The sequence below is a fragment of the Ips typographus genome, linkage group LG2, assembly GCF_016097725.1.
Source record: "Ips typographus isolate SLU linkage group LG2, UJ_Ityp_2.0, whole genome shotgun sequence".
In the NCBI taxonomy this organism is placed as follows: Eukaryota; Metazoa; Arthropoda; class Insecta; order Coleoptera; family Curculionidae; genus Ips; species Ips typographus.
In genome coordinates this window covers 12283202-12299506 of record NC_138423.1, presented here as the reverse complement: position 1 = coordinate 12299506, position 16305 = coordinate 12283202, and the positions used below count along the sequence as shown (strand labels likewise).

The 16305-nt window shown below is 33.8% G+C and overlaps 1 protein-coding gene across 2 annotated transcripts in view; it reads left to right on the top strand.

Moving 5' to 3' along the window:
* The window catches only part of LOC145725371 (RNA/RNP complex-1-interacting phosphatase), an 89374-nt gene extending 75821 nt beyond the window's left edge, over positions 1–13553 (top strand). For both annotated transcript variants that reach the window (XM_081974111.1, XM_081974112.1), the window contains 2 exons: positions 12643–12750; positions 12813–13553. In XM_081974111.1, the coding sequence (XP_081830237.1) occupies positions 12643–12750; positions 12813–13231 (527 nt within the window). In that variant the 3' untranslated portion in view covers positions 13232–13553. The remainder of the gene's footprint in view (positions 1–12642; positions 12751–12812) is intronic.
* Positions 13554–16305: the final 2752 nt, after the last annotated feature.

The window sequence follows — 16305 nt, the reverse complement described above, 5'->3', positions numbered from 1 at the left end:
TGAGAACAATAAACTTTGCAAATATTAAACCGTAAACTAGGTTAGTTCCATATATTATAGTTCGATCCGAAGTTTCTGATATCTAAATTTGTTGTGGCGCGTAAAGTTTGATTTCAGATAAACGGCGATTTTTCTACTGGAAAATGTAGTTCGCTCGGCTATAATTTATCGTGAGATAAATTTAAGTGTCATTCAATAAAAACGTAAAAGCGGTAAAATTAATTGTTCGCTCTTATTGACATATCGACAATCTTAAGTAATTACATTATGTTGATGTTTTAGCCAATATTTACCACTTTTTTCGAATTTTAGATATGGAATCAACAGAACCGTTTCTTCTTTAAAAAAAGCGACAGAAATGAATAATACTTTCAATGGGTTTGACAAAGCTGTAGCCCATCCATCTTCCTAGACACACCTATATCACTGTAATACCATTTCGGCTACGCATCGAACACATCTCTACTATGGTTCTTTTAAAATTTACTTCGGGAAGCTATAAGCTATGCCAAATGACGTGTTATTTTCACGTTCCGACTTCGATTTCGTAATGAAGTTACGTGGGATATCGACACAAAGGTGTCGAAAATAGGAAGAAACATAATGTTCGATAGTAGCTGGCAGGAACCAGTATAAATTCGAGATTAAGCTGGTACATTTTTCTTAGGAATGCCATTATTTACAGCAACATTTGCATAATTATGTTGTTCGTGCGAGTTTTATTACTTAATCTAATAATGAAAAGCTTTACGATAATAACATTTGAAAGGAATACCGGTTAGGGCAAAACATTTTCACTGATTTGATAAATACAAACACTGTTTTGAAGATTTTAGAAAGTAGCCATTTAAACTTAATCACTCTATCACCTTTAAATTAAATAAATAAATAAATAAACAATTTTGTGATGGCATCAAAGCATCCGAGGGAAACTTAAACACATTCTAAAGCCGTACACGGAACTTAAATTCGATACTCGATAAAACCAGGCTCAATAATTATCGATAAGTACGTGTCCAGTCCTCCCACTTGAAAATTCTTTCAAAGTTATGAAGAATGAATCTTCAGCGGACCGTAATAGATTTTCGATCTTCACAATTATTATTTACTGTCCGCTTAATCAATTTCGAATGGGAAACAGGTTCATGTTACCTGTTTTAGTGCGGCTAGGATGAGTGCCCATTTATATTTTCTAATAATGTTTGATCTTCGATATTTTTTACATTTTATTTGGGTTACCAAAGCAAAACAAATTCGATTCAAGTTCCGTAGGTATGTTTAATTTTGCAAAATCTAATAGTTGGTTTCATAAGGAGTGCGCAAAGTGAATTTTCAGGACGCGAGGGCATTATTTGTCTAAAGTGCAGAAGGAAACTAGAGCAGATAAAAAACTTATATGTAACAATGGTACAAATTAGAATGGTGTCATAGAGCGTCCAAAGTATAAAGCTTTAGAACTATGTGTAATAGAAAAATTATTCGATTTCAGTACACGGTGTTCCAACGATAGAAGTTCATTTTTCTGATTTCTGCATTGAGACTTTGATACAAAAACAAATACTAATGCGTTGAGTAGCAGTCTAATATTATTTCATATACAGGGTGATTGTACATATAATTCTAAAACTCTTTTTGTTAATAATATACTAACCCAGAGGTTCCTAAACTTTTTGTTATATAAATTTTGCTGATTTTGGTGGACCCCCTGAAGCTACATTTATACCATATTCTCAAAACTCAACAAAAAAAATTAAGACTAGGTCTATGGAACTTTGTGTTGCGGATGAGTTTCAACAATTAACAGTTTTCGAAAAAAAAAAAGAGAAAATTAATTGGTTAATTAATTATTAATTGATTGTGCTGTGAATGGGTGTTAAGAAAGTAAAGTAGATCATTGAAAAAAGTGATTCCATCCAACTTCACTTTTTTACTGTAATATAATAATGTAATATAGTATAATAGTATAGTGTAACCTTCCATTCGGAGTATTAAAATAAAAAGGAAAATAGTATGTATGTTTTCTTTTGTTGTATTTACTCATAAATGTAATTATTACACTGTTATTATGGTTATCATATTACATTGTAAACAGTTAAACAGAAAAATGTTTGTGGACCCCCGCTTACGAATTGTGAACCCCCATTTTTTTGTCACGCCAACGTAGACCCCTTTGAGACTCCCGTGGTCCCTTGAGGATCCACCTGGACCACTTTAGGAACCTCTGTACTAACCTAACCTAACCCAGTAGTTTCTCTAATATTTAATTTTCTATTAAGATTTAAATATTTTAACGATGCTGTAATCACTTAAATTAAACGAATTACTAAACGATTTTTTAAGGTTTAGGACACTTGTTGAGTTCTCTGACCATTTTTAGGAAGTTTTCGACAGTATTTACTGGCTTTTAGGGATTTTAAACGATTTTTCTAAGGTTTAGGACACTTGTAGAGCCCTCTGACAATTTTTAAGATTTCGGACACTTGTAGAATTTTCTGACAATTTTTAGGAGCTTTTCGACAGCACCTTTTAGAGGCTTCCGGACATTTAAAGCGATTTTCTAAAGATTAGGACACTTGTAGAATTCTCTGACAAACTTTAAGAAGGTTTTCCTGATTTCCATTGTATTTAGACACTTGTAGAAGCCTCTGACCATTTCGCACATATTTTTCTTATGTTTAGGACATTTGTAGAGTCATTTGATAACTTTTAGGAGATTTTTGATAGTATTGACTTTTTTTTATTTTATTTTTTTAATTAAAACTGACAATCTTCAGGAGGATTTTGACAGTTTTTAAAGGCTTCTGGGTATATCAAACAATTCTTTTAAACTTTAGGACACTTGTTCAGTTCTCTGACAATGTTTAGGAGGTTTGCGCTAGTATTTAAACACTTCTGGGCATTTCAAACGATTTTTCTAACGTTTGGGAAACTTGTAGAGTCCCCTGACAATTGTTAGGAGGTTTTCGCTAGTATTTAAACAGTTCTGGGCATTTTAAACGATTTTTTTAAGGTTTAGGACACTTGTAGAGTCTTTTAATAATTTTTAGGAGCTTTTCGAGAGTATTTAGAGGCTTTCGGTCATTTTATAAGAAGTGACCGGATATGGCATAAACCCAAAACCAATACCACATAAACCAAATATAGGTTAGGTTAGGTATATTACATTTTCTAATAGTTCTTACAAAATACTTTTATTGGGCATTTCTCACACCTAATTCAAATATATTGTTCTTCTATCTTCAGAAGCCATGGATAAGAAAAAACAAATCTCGGAAAACCAACGACTATGAACCACCCTGTAGGGACAGTAATAATTATGATGTTTTTGGTTTTAGTGCACATCTCTACGTTTAGAGAAATACATAATCTGTATATTCCTTAAATTAAAAACGGCAAATAAACGTTTTTAATTTTAAAATTGTTGGAATAAGTTAAATTTTAAATAAATATGATTTCAAAGTTTGAGTCAATTTAATGTCACGTTTGACACTTTTCATGCAAAAACAGTGTTTCTATTCGCATTTGACAGTTTTAAGACAGCTTCAGTTTGTCTAACAACAATTTTGACATGTTTCACACATTGGAAAGACACAGATGAATTAATGTTATTTAAATGCTTACAAGAAAGTTATGAACAAAATAAAAGATGCCGATTTAGTATTCTATCCTATCGCAAAAGCATTGTCATAAACATTCAGTTTTAAAGATCCAAAAAAAAAAAATTTTTGATATTTTGTTAATCTCAATAATAAAATTACAAATTAACCAACAGATTTCTAGAAGATCCTTTTTAAGATGACTGGCAGGATACGCATAAACATTTTAATTATTACATAATAATAGAACATCATGTATAACTTAATCAGTCTGCGAAATGGTTGGAATGTAATACTTTTTCTAATAATGACATGGAGAATCGTGCTTTCATGGAAATCAGCATTTTATGGGTAAACTTTGGGTACAGAAAATGTTTTTCAACGAATTTTAGATGGAATATTCCTTTGTAATCCACCCCTGGCCACTCGAAAACTATTCGAGAAACGCACGTAATCTAGATTAAAGTACCTTCGGAGAGCATACATCATCATTTTCCGTCTCCCGTACGTACAAAATAAATGTTTATACTCCGATCATGCGACTTATCAATTGGGGTCGATGGTATTTGTTGGCGGTTCAAGAAACGTCCGATCGCGACAATTTACTGCATTTTGTGCAGACGTAAAGAAAACATGTTCGTTAGCATTGGATTTTCAGTTTTGGTGTCTCAAAAAGTGGAAGAGTTTTAAGCAAAGTAGTGAAATAAATAGTAAAAGTCACTTGTAATAATGTCCCACTCCGAAAACATTGATCGTTATTCGAAAAAGTTGATCTAGCTAGGAAGCTCGATAGAAACGTTTTGAAAATTTTGCAACATTGTAATGTCGACATTCTTAACTAAGTCTAGGCTACCTGATTTTGTTACAATCACTATCACAATACAAGGTTTTTTTCTTCATAAGTGATGATCTTTGCCCGATACAATGATAAAATAGTTTACACTTGTTTCTTCAAATTACCTTCTCTATTTCAAATTCCAAATCCAGAATATTATCCCCTAATTGGATTTTGTTCTAAATACTTTTTATGTTTTGCTGTAGAAATGTTGCATAAAAGGTTTAGCAGTTTTCATACAGTAAACTTCTTGATAAGTTGAAAATGTACCTTACAAACACAAAGTATCTTACTAAGTGTAAAGAGAAGATTAGTGAATTTTGAAGCAGTTGAAGAGACAATAGCAGTTAACAGTATAGATATGAGAAAACAAGTTGACGTGCAAACTTCTTGGAATTATTGGATGTTGCAAAAACACTCTAACTTAAAGGAAGAAATAAAGAGAAACTGAAAAGTAAAACAAATTTATTAAAAAAAGCTTGCAAGAGGCAGAAAAAATATTTTCTTCAAAAACAGAAAAACGTAAAAGTTGGGGATATCAAGCTGCTAAGAAGGCTGATTTTATTATTGAATATTTTAAAGATATAACTAAAAATGCCAGCTAAGACATACGTGGTTGTTAAGGGTTCTAAAACAAAACCAGCATAGAAATAATTATTGAAACATCAAAAGTATACATACTTTTACGAACCTAACGAAAATTTTCAAGATGCGATACCATTGATTTCCTGAAAACTGATGCCACTTAACTGATCGAAGATATGCCATGCCATAAGCAACTAAAAATTTAAAGAAAAGACCAAACAAAAAACCAGAACGCCATAAATGGACTGAAGAAGCCTGTAAGAGACAAACAAAAATATATCGTTTTCCTGTTTGATCGCCTCTTCTGCGGATGGTGTATAAGTTTTAAACTGTTTTTTCCCCATAGGGTCTCACCCAGCCCTAAATGGGTCTAGTTTAAGTTTTTTGTTTTTATTTTAATGTGTTAGAGTTAGTTTTTTCTCCATAATGAGCTTTGTTCGCCTATTGAACTATGTTAAATTCACTAATTCGGTATAACATGGGTCTCTCTGTCTCTCCCTTTGTAAAAAGACAGTCGTCACATTGATCGACTGATTTGAGGTCCTGAAGATGGTCATTTATGTGACCGAAACTTGTTGAGCAGACCTTACCATCTAAGGTCATAATAAAGTATTGTAGAGAAGACTGTTTGCCATTTCCTTCCTTTCGTAAACAAAAATATGTTCAACACTTTTCCAAAAACAGAAAAATCTAAGAGCTGTAGAAACAAAACTGATGAAACTGAGAAGCTGATTAACTATACAAGACTGAAGATAGAACAAAATATCAGAAACATCAAGAAATTGAAGAAACAAAAAAGAAGCATCTGCAGTACAGGTTTTTTCAGTCTGCAAAAAAAGGGAAAAATTTAATATATTCATGACTAGCTATAGAAAAAACCAGAAAATCTGTAAAAGACGTAAGAGATGAAGCAAAATATGCTAAATGACAAGAAGTATTTTGAATTAGTCAAAGTTATGCAAAAATGTTTTTAGTAGCAATAGAAGATGCTTCACTCGGTATGAAAGACATCGAAAGCCTGATTAAATTGAAGATAAAGGTAAAATATACCACATTCACCTTGGTTTATGTTTATGAGTAATATTCTACAGAAAATTGATCAAATGTGTTGCTAGATTATATATGACAGTAGACAGTATCAGGTGTTGTAATATTTTATCCATTATTAACAAATAATACCTTGGAAACAGTGTAGGTTATAGTGTCCATAACAACAGGAGGGCATTTAGGCGGGCGTTATCATAACGCCCTGAAACCTTTTTTTTATTAGCAATGGCATTTTTATTCTTCCATGCCATAAAAACTTTGTATTTCCTTTCCTAGGATGCTCTTGACTTTTTAGTTAATAAACTTTCGTTAGCTTTCGCTGGATTTCGTTTATATTTTCTAAAATTTTGTCCAGTTTTTGCCCCAGATTTTGCTATTTTCACTGACAGGACTATCAAAGTCACATTATTCAGGAAAAATATGCACCACAGGCGTTAGGGAGAGTATAATGTATATCAGGCCTACACCTATCCCTCGGGCTGTTTCGGCCTTCAGGATATTACATACATCTCTAACGCCCTTGGTATACGCACTAATAGCTGTTACGTGAAATGCTGATTACAACAGTGGTGTAATATACAATTTTTTCCAAATTTATTAGGTTAGGTTAGATTTTTTTATCAATATTTTATGTCATATATAGAATTTATTTCTATTCATAGAAATAAACTTTTACAAACTGATATTGTTGTGTCCGACAAAATTGCAAATCTTGGAAGAGAATTTCAATTTTCTGAATCTGGAAAAGTGTTGAATGGCAGACATTAGTTTATGAATCCAACTGACTTTTTTTGCCATGGTCTATTTTATTTGGTGACCACATTTCGTAAGCACCCTGTACATAGGACAGGGAATTTCAAAATTGTCTATAATATATCAATGATAAGAAGAGAGAACAATGACAAGCTAGTGTTTCCGACAAAGATGGCAAAAAGCTTCATAAGTGACATGGGTCATCAGCAAAAACTAAAAATGATGTGATGTCATTTACCAGGTGGTCACACCACTTGGTAAATAACAACCACAACAATGACACACCACACAGGAAGTCTGATTGATATCTTGTGACCAACTAAATTGCGAAATTTGTGAGACTTTTTGAGAGAATTTGTTTGTTTTTTTTATGTTTTATTATCTTGTGCAATTTCTTTTTTTTAACTTGGTTCAGCCGGTATATATGACGCGATTTTACAGGTAGTTAAATTATTCAGTGTGAGTAAAGTATATTCGGTAAGTGATGAATCTCTAGGAAATGTTTTGCTAGATTGAGTAAAGAATGATGGTAACATTAACATGCATAAACCTTTTCTTCTTTTTTGCCTTAACACACGTATTGCATTTCTATCCACCGTGGCAAGCAAAATTGAATCTTACTCTTCACCAAAGTTATAAACATTTTATCACACAATTTCATTCTAGTACAAAATAATATTATTCCTCAAGTTTATTATAAGGACTTAAAGCAAGACCATTTACAGTCTGTCTCTTGTTCCACAAAGACCAAAAGCCTCCCCACTGCGATGTAATGAGAAATAAGGATGTGATAAGATCGTGCCTCATAATTCACGATATGTTAGGTAAATTCGGAGAAAACGGTTAGTATATTGTATATTACGGCCTCGTACAGAGCACAGACTATCGAATTAAGGGGTTAACGTTGTTCGGATAAATTATAACACGTCGGTTTAGAATTTCTCGTGTTGTTTTAGGTTCTTCAATCACGCAAGCGCTTAAAGTTGTAGCAACCAAAAAAGACTATAAAAAATCGAAAATAAAAGTACTACTATCAATATCTTTTTCTTCTTCATATCTATGGCAAATATTAAAGTAAAGATTGATGCTTATTATAGTTGAAGCACCAGAATTCATTGAAATTCCAATGTTTCAGTCTTACCTTTTCTGTGGTCTCCCAGTATAATAATCCATTTTTTAAATATTGCCGCACTGCAACAACCATCCGAGGAATGTCCCGAATTTAATACTGACAAATTATCGGTTGGTAGCCTGTAATTTTTTAAAGTGATTATTATTAGGAAACGTGTATGGTAAACATATAAGTCATAAACGTCAGCGTGCAAAGGACTTCCATTTAATTACCAATAAAATTTAAAAAAACGAACCGTAAATGTAAATCATGGGCCCGAGCAATTCGTATTTACATTGTTATTGGTTCCGATGACAATTGAACCTCCCATATCGTTCTGTTGCTTTTGCTTCGACAAATAATCGGCTGATTTCTCGATATCAAAAGCACTCGACGGGGTGTCCACTTCATGTCAGTAACTACTACATTTATTACCGTTCATACGCCGTATCTAGCGGGAGACCGCCTCACCGGCCAGATTCCGATCCATCTGACGAAGCGCCGCGTCATTTACAATAAATCCGACTGTCAATTTAAATTGAATAAATTTAATACAATCGTTTGTATATTTATGTTCTGCTTTTGGTTGCGTAACTTGCCTGTTACGTGTAAGCTCTTTGCTTGTTATGACGGTATGGTTTATTGGAACTGACGTGAAGGATAATATTAGTTTGCTTCTGTTGCTTGTGTAGATTACGTGTTGACAGAACTGTGAAGAATACATGAAAATGACTTGAAAACTATCACTGAATCAGTCAGTGTAAATCTTTTGAATAAAATGATGCGTTATTTCAAGTTTGAAACTTGTTTTGCTGGTCTGCTAATGTGAAAAAAAATTTACTTTAATATTGCAAAACTGTACTAATAAACGTGCAAAAAACAAATCCAGTTGCAATTTTTTTTTTCTTTTATATACTATTTTATTTACAAGATTATGTGTTGCTTGCATCAATATCTCAAAGAGTTTTTGAACGTTTTTCTGTAAACCTGTAAAAAATTTTATTTGGAAAAAAACGTACAATTACTGTAAACATACATAAATACATACATACAGAGTGCCTGATTCTATACCAAAGTTTTTTTTTTTTTGTTCTCGAGCTATTAGTTTTTTGTTTTATACAGTGCGTTTTTTTTAACGCGCAACATACGATTTTACGTGTTAAATTTTTAAGTTCATGTTAGACCATTTTATTTTGGAACTGCAAGTCTATAACTTGACGGGTGTGTCTTTAGTACCCTGAAGCTTAAGTAAGTCTACCAATTTGGTCTAAAAAGTGATTAAAAACTGGAAAAAAATCATTTTTTTCGAAAAGATTTTATCGCTCCATACTCCCTGTATTCTCTCCTATGTATGTTGTTCTTTGTTGTTTTTATACTGGCAGGGCAGGTAGCAGGTAAAGTGACATATTTTGACTGCATCACGACCCGACATCTTTTGAACGTCAAAAGGGCATTTTATGATTGTTTGGAATACTGTTTGGCTTCAAACGGAGGTCACTTTGAACAATTCACTTATAAAAAGACTTCTTTTGTTCTTAACTTTCTTGATATAAAGTTAATGATCATCCTGTTTTACTTTCTACGCCAAATTTTACCTGCTACCTGCCGTGCCAGTATCAAAAACAACAAAAAACAACAATGCATACAGGGAGTATGAAACGATAAAACCTTTTCGAAAAAAGATGATTTTTTGCAAGCTTTTTAACACTTTTTAGGCCGAATTGGTAAACTTACTTAAGCTTCAGGGTACGAAACAGCCACACGTCAAGTTTTATACTTGTAGTTCCAAAATAACATGGTCTAACATGGGCTTAAAAATGTAACACGTGAAATCCTATGTTGCGCGTTAAAAAAAACGCACTGTATATAACTCCAATTACATTTGTATTACTATGCCACTGGAATTAGTAAAATATGTCGTCGTAAATATCGAATTCGCGAATATTCATAAAATTTACATTTTCTTAAGCTTCATACATTGACATAAATCTCTCTTTCTCACAAACAGCTAAACTAAGACGTTCTAGATTCTAAACAATACAATATACGGGGTAAGACGAAATGAACTAAGACCCTCACCTACTATACGAGGTAAAACAAAATAACTAAGAGTCCATTTCGTAACACTGCCCCCCTTCTAAAAATTGATCGTCCCGATCAACACTTGGACCAGCTTGGGGTGGTCGGAAACATGTAAGACGATTCAAGTAAACGACTTTTATTCTTACTCGTGGTGGACCTTGTTGGATTTTGTGGCCGCCGTTTTTTATTCGCTTCTCAACGTTGTTTGCTCCCTTCTTCTGTAACTTTGCCAATTTTCCTTCCGTCCGAACCGGAGTATATAACCAGCCCAGGTTACCAGTTTGGATTCCGCTGCTACTGATTCTATAAGATCTGCCTTGTCGGCGACTTCTTCCAAACTTGTTCTTTCCTCCAACTTTCCTGTTCGGCCATCTTCCCACTAAACTCGTCTTTATTAGTCTTGATGACTCTATTTTCCAAATGGAATTTATGTTGCTTCATAAAATCCAGACCCATCATCGGTTATGTTGGCTACGAGAACCAAATGATTGAATTCATGCTGTCCAAAGTTGATTTTAGCTTTATGGTTAGGTTAGTTATCTCCTCCGGCTGTTTCCAAAATAAACTTTTTTCCGGTATCTCTAATTCTGCAATGCTTCACTATGTCTGGTCTTACTATGGTGAAACCAGTTCCAGTGTCGACAACTGTTTGACACTTCTTTCCGCAAACCTTGCCATTCACTACTAAGCTGGTATTGTTCTGCTGAAGACGAGCTATCTTAATAACTGAATGATGATTTTCAGTCAGATTTTGCTTCTGATGAACATTGGCTAGGCTTTTTCTTCCATGATTCACCAATATGTACTTCTTCACCGCTGGTCCAGCATCGCAAGAATCGTGCTAACGCTTCGTTTGGTAATTTTGATAGTTTTGCCTTCGCTTTTCCCACCTTTCCTGGTTCTCTATTCTTCTCGGTTTAGGGCATTGTTGTCGAAGATGCCCTTTCACTCCACAGTTCCAGCATTCAGAAGAACGATAAAATGGATGCGTTTGCTCACTATGATTATTTTGCCTCTTTACTTTATTCCACATTTCTATAAGCTCCTTTCCTAATGTCGCCAGTCGAATTTCCAACCGACGATTCCAGTGTAATTGGGTTCCTGAATAACCTAGGCTTGAATATTGATTCTTGTGCTCTGGTGTTCGGCTTCTTACTTGGCGCACTTGTGCATGTCCTTGTGACACTTGCTTTACTGCCTCAAACTCCAAAGCGTAGGCAAGGGCATCATGTAACTAACACCTGGCAGTCTTAAAGCTTGCTCAGTATTACGATCTCTTACGCCTCTTACAAACGCTCCTACTGCTAAACGCTCTCTTATGTCCTGGGATGCAGTTGGGTAAGCCAGATAAACTAGACGGGCAATATCAGCTTCATATTGCTGCAAAGTTTCTTGGCTTCTCTGGCTCCTGCTCGATAACTGTGCCTGCAAAGTTGTAGCAAATTTTATGCTGCTTTACAAGATTTCATTTAAGTGTTTTATCCTCAAGGTGTTACAGGCCAAAAAGTGACAGAATGCATCCAAGTGTTTGTTTTTAACTAGTTTTAACTTAAAAGTGTCTTATACGAGTATGTCTCGTTAACTAATAGGCAAATACGTGGAACACAATACATTTTTGACTAATCTGAAAACGACCAAATATGGTAATAGTTATTCATCTAACATGTGTGGAAAGTGGTACTTTCTCGCACCATGTCTCGGTTTTCAAAGATGATTGATAAGTTCATTCGTAATTAAGAAATCAAACATGCAATTTTGTTTATATAAATATTTGTTTGAAATGTAACAACATGTGTGAGGAAAAACAACTTTACCACATTCTGAAGTTAAAATGGAAAAGAAGTAACTTTACTACACGAGAGTAGGAAATAATCTATGTCTACTTATACAACATCCACTTACTTAATACGATCATAAAGCAAACTATTTTTGCCAAGTAATTCAAAATACTTTGCTGCTGCAATGTTATGACCCCAATTCAGCTTTCATTGCATTCATAAGGGTGGTATAAACGTTGTTTGCAGAGAGAATCCCCCACTAGTAGGCAGAAAAATATGTACAGCCATTGAACAGGTTGTTAGGAAAAGAATAGAGATAGGGACTAGGGGAAAATTAATTATACTTTAACCCCTGACTTTTACCGTAGTTTTGTATCCGATCTTTCCCCATAACAAAAGACAATATAGAATCTTGCTGGCCATGCTTAATTGAAAATCTTATATTTCAAGTTTTTTTTACTGCAGAACTTTTGTCAGTCCCGCTTCTTTCTGACCTTGTACAGAAATTCAGTATGCTGTCGTGCATAGTTAAAACCGCACAAATGAGTTTTTAGTGAAATATAGTTAAAATTTAAACTAACCACCTGTGTTGAGGTAAATATCACCTCTGATGACTTCACAGTTTTACAGGAAAACATATTTGAAACACTGAAAAAGTATTTGTTTTGAAAAAATCACTTGTATTAGGAATTGAGGTTACTGCGTTTTAACTAAACACACCAAGAACAATCGCATTTTTGATTTGAAATGAAACTCTCTTTTTTTTTACTTCCCTTTGTGTGGTCTCTGTACTTTCTTTGATATTTCAATGCTGCAGGTCTGACGACATTAAAAAAATCTTATATTTTATTTCAGACACACTAATTGGAGTTCATTGTACGCACGGTCTTAACAGGACGGGATTCTTCGTGTGTCGATGGATGGTCGATCGTTTGAAATTGGACCCGGAAGATGCAATCGCACGTGAGTTTTACATTAATTTTTTGGTCTTTAACATTTATAGCTTTATTTTCCTACACCTGTAGGATTCAACGAAGCCAGAGGGCATAATATCGAGCGTCAGAATCTTTTAGACAACATTAGAACCCAACCGACATTATCCAATGTTGATTCTACAAATAAAAAAATAAAAGAAACTGTTCAATATCAGTCACCTTTGGACGATTCTACGTTTGAGGAACCGTCACGCAGTCGATATGGAAATTATAATAATTCAAGAAGGCAGAAGACAGAAGACAGAAATGATGTTAGAAGACGTGATTATAAATTATGCAAAAATGAAGAAGAACCACGTAGCTCAAATGAGTCTACACGTAGCAGAAAGAGACATAGAAGGGATAGCAGAAGAGACAGTGGTGATCGATCTAACAAGGAAAAGCGCCACAAGTCTAGAGAAGACACTTTCCGGATTCCTAAATCTAAAAAAAATAATCGATCGAAATAAATAATATGGTCAGTTCGGACTAATAAAATATCACATTAAGAAATGCAATTTTGTTTGTTGAGATGAGATTGAAACACAGGTTTTATTTATTGGTTTTTAATTTGAAGCCATCCACGTCATCCAAGTTTGTCGTAACAAGGCTCATCAGAAGAAAAGACTCAAAGACCAATAAACAAAACCTCATTACAGTTTAAGTACAAATTTTACTTTAAAATATTTTAGAATACTTTTTTAACTTACACATTTTGTGTTTGACGTTGCGTTCTATATTTTCATTCTTTGACATATTAAGATTAAACTAATATAAATACGTGGTTGTTGACATTGTAGTTTTATTTCATTATGGAAATGGTAAGTCGATCAGCTTAGCATCTTTAAACTCATTCACATAGTTTTAAGGAGCGTTGGTTCATTCAAAACTACCCAATTCTCAACAGTTCATTCATAACTTGAAAAACACTTGACCTTTTCCATCTCGAGTGATTATTTAACTAAGTAAGGCGTAAGTGACCGAAAGAAACTGAATTTTTCTTCTAAACCATCATTCACACTTCATTCATCTCGAATCTCTCGAAATGCACATACCAGAAGTAGTTTTTGGATGTAAATTCGTAGTATACGACCGCGTAGGTCTTGGGTACACTTCATATATCCGACATATGGGATTTCGTAGTGATTTGGAATATTTAAATACTTTTTATGTTCTTACTAGTTTTTAACTGCTAAAGTTTAACAGAAAATGTAAATGAGATATTGCCTTGTCCTAAACGGTTGAAATTGACTAATAGTGCGAGAGGTAATACTGCATGTCATTTCGTCAGCGAGAAAAGTGTTAAAAACCGTTTTCGGACTTGTGAAATGAATATCCCCTGATTTAAAAAACTTTGTCATCCGAGAACCCAGCCCTTTGCTTGTAGTTTTACACCGAATTTAACAGGCTGAACAATGACCCATTGTTAGAGAACTATATCTTGAGGTATCACCTCACGAAAACGGGTCAGAATTATCATATTCATGATCGTTGAATCATAATTTGTTGACAGGACTTTTTGTTTCACCACTCTGCGTATAAACAGATATAAATGGTTTTTATGAATATGTATGATTCTCCAGTTTGAAACGGTCGAGACGGCGCTATGGCAGGTTGGTGTTAACAGTCTTGAGAAATCACGGTGTTTAAAACACTATAAAGTAAGTGATACTTAAGTGTTTTCGTAATAACCATTTGTTTCAATACTGTTAGGATTATAATATGTTTTACTAAGGGCGTGGTCAGCAGTTAGCACCAACCAAAGAACAGGGAACAAAGATTCTAGATTACTAAAATAAAAACCCCAAATCTTCAAAAATATTAATATCTGAAATTATGCAGGCGATAAGATATAGTAAATCAGGTAAGGCACCTGGTCCAGAAGATGTGTACTTAGACATTTTAGGAATTCTTTATGTTCACTCTTCAATGGTATCTACGAAACTGACCAGACTGACTTACCCTAGTGATTAGATTATATCGGTCTTTATTTCCATTCTGAAGAAAACAAACGTCTCTAAGTGCAATTATTTTCATATGATTACATTGACACAGGGCTGTTGCACTTAGCCAGCTGAATCATTTCTACACATTCTTCTACTCTCCTCTTGAAGAATTGAGACGATTAGCCAGCACAATCATTTCAACTCATTCTTCTGCTCTTTTTTTGAAATTTTAGATAGTTAGCCAGCACAATCATTTCTACCCATTTTTCTACTCTATTCTTGAAAATTTGGTAAAATTAGCCAGCTCAATCAATTCTACACATTCTCCTGCTCTTCTCTTGAAAATTTTAGGCTATTAGCCAACACAATTATTTTTACACATTTTTCTGATCTTCTCATTAAAAATTAAATTTGTCTACTCTTTTGAAAAATCTGGGCTATTAGTGAGCTCAATTCTTTCAACACTATTTTTAGTTCTTTTTTTGCTCACTAACCAGCTTTTTTTTAATTATTTTAACGCATTCTTCTGCTTCTCTCATGGAAATTTTAGAAAATTGTCAGCACAGTGATTTTATCACATTTTTCTACTCTTCCTTTGATAATATTAGCGACTTAGCCAGCTCAATCATTTTAACACATTTTTCTGCTTTCCTCTTGAAAATCTTAGGTAATTAACCAGCACAATCAATTTATCACATTTCTCTTCTCCTCTTGAGAGTTGGGCAATTAGTCAGGACAATCATTTCAACACATTCTTCTACTCTTCTCTTGAACATTTTGGGCAATTGTTTCAACACAATTTTCCGCTCTTCTTTTAAAAATTTTACTTCAATCAGTTTAACACAATATTCTACTCTTTATTTGAAAATTTTAGGCAATTAGCCTACACAATAATTATTCTAATACATTCTCCTTTTTTGATTTCATGGTTTTGACCGAAATTCGGGCGTTGTCTTACAAATTTTTCTATTTTCTTTAAAAAGGTCCGCACCGCAGGTACCGCTTAAGGCACATATACCTTTACATACTTTAGCTACTTTAAATACGGTATTGAACTGATAAGTCATCTCCTCAATATATTCTTAAAAATACTATAATCTAGAATACATAGGAAATGTAAAGAAAACATGAGTGTTCCCAGTTAGGATTTCGTCTTGTTTGATTCCAAAAACCAAAAAAAAAACAATTTAAAATAAACGGTCAAGCGGTCTGCAATCTGCGCAGACGATACTGTTATAATGACCAACAAGCAGGAAGCTTTACAATAATTACCTCGGAACAAAATATGATCTGAAGGAGTTAACAACTGTCATTAAAAATTAAAATACAAACGTATAGCAGAACGATAAACACCAATCTCATTGTGACTAACAAACCAATCAACACTGATTCAAATATGGAGGCTGTTGGATATTGGTTCGAAAACTATAGAATACTGCTAAAAGTACCTTGGATCACTCAAACTATTAACGCGGAAGCACTGGGACGGATGAACAAAAACACTTAAATATAAGCAAACAAAGGTTGCGTATTTTAGCCACATATTTGGTAAGAACCAGTACGAATTCCTGCAGTTAATAATGGAAAGAAAGATCATA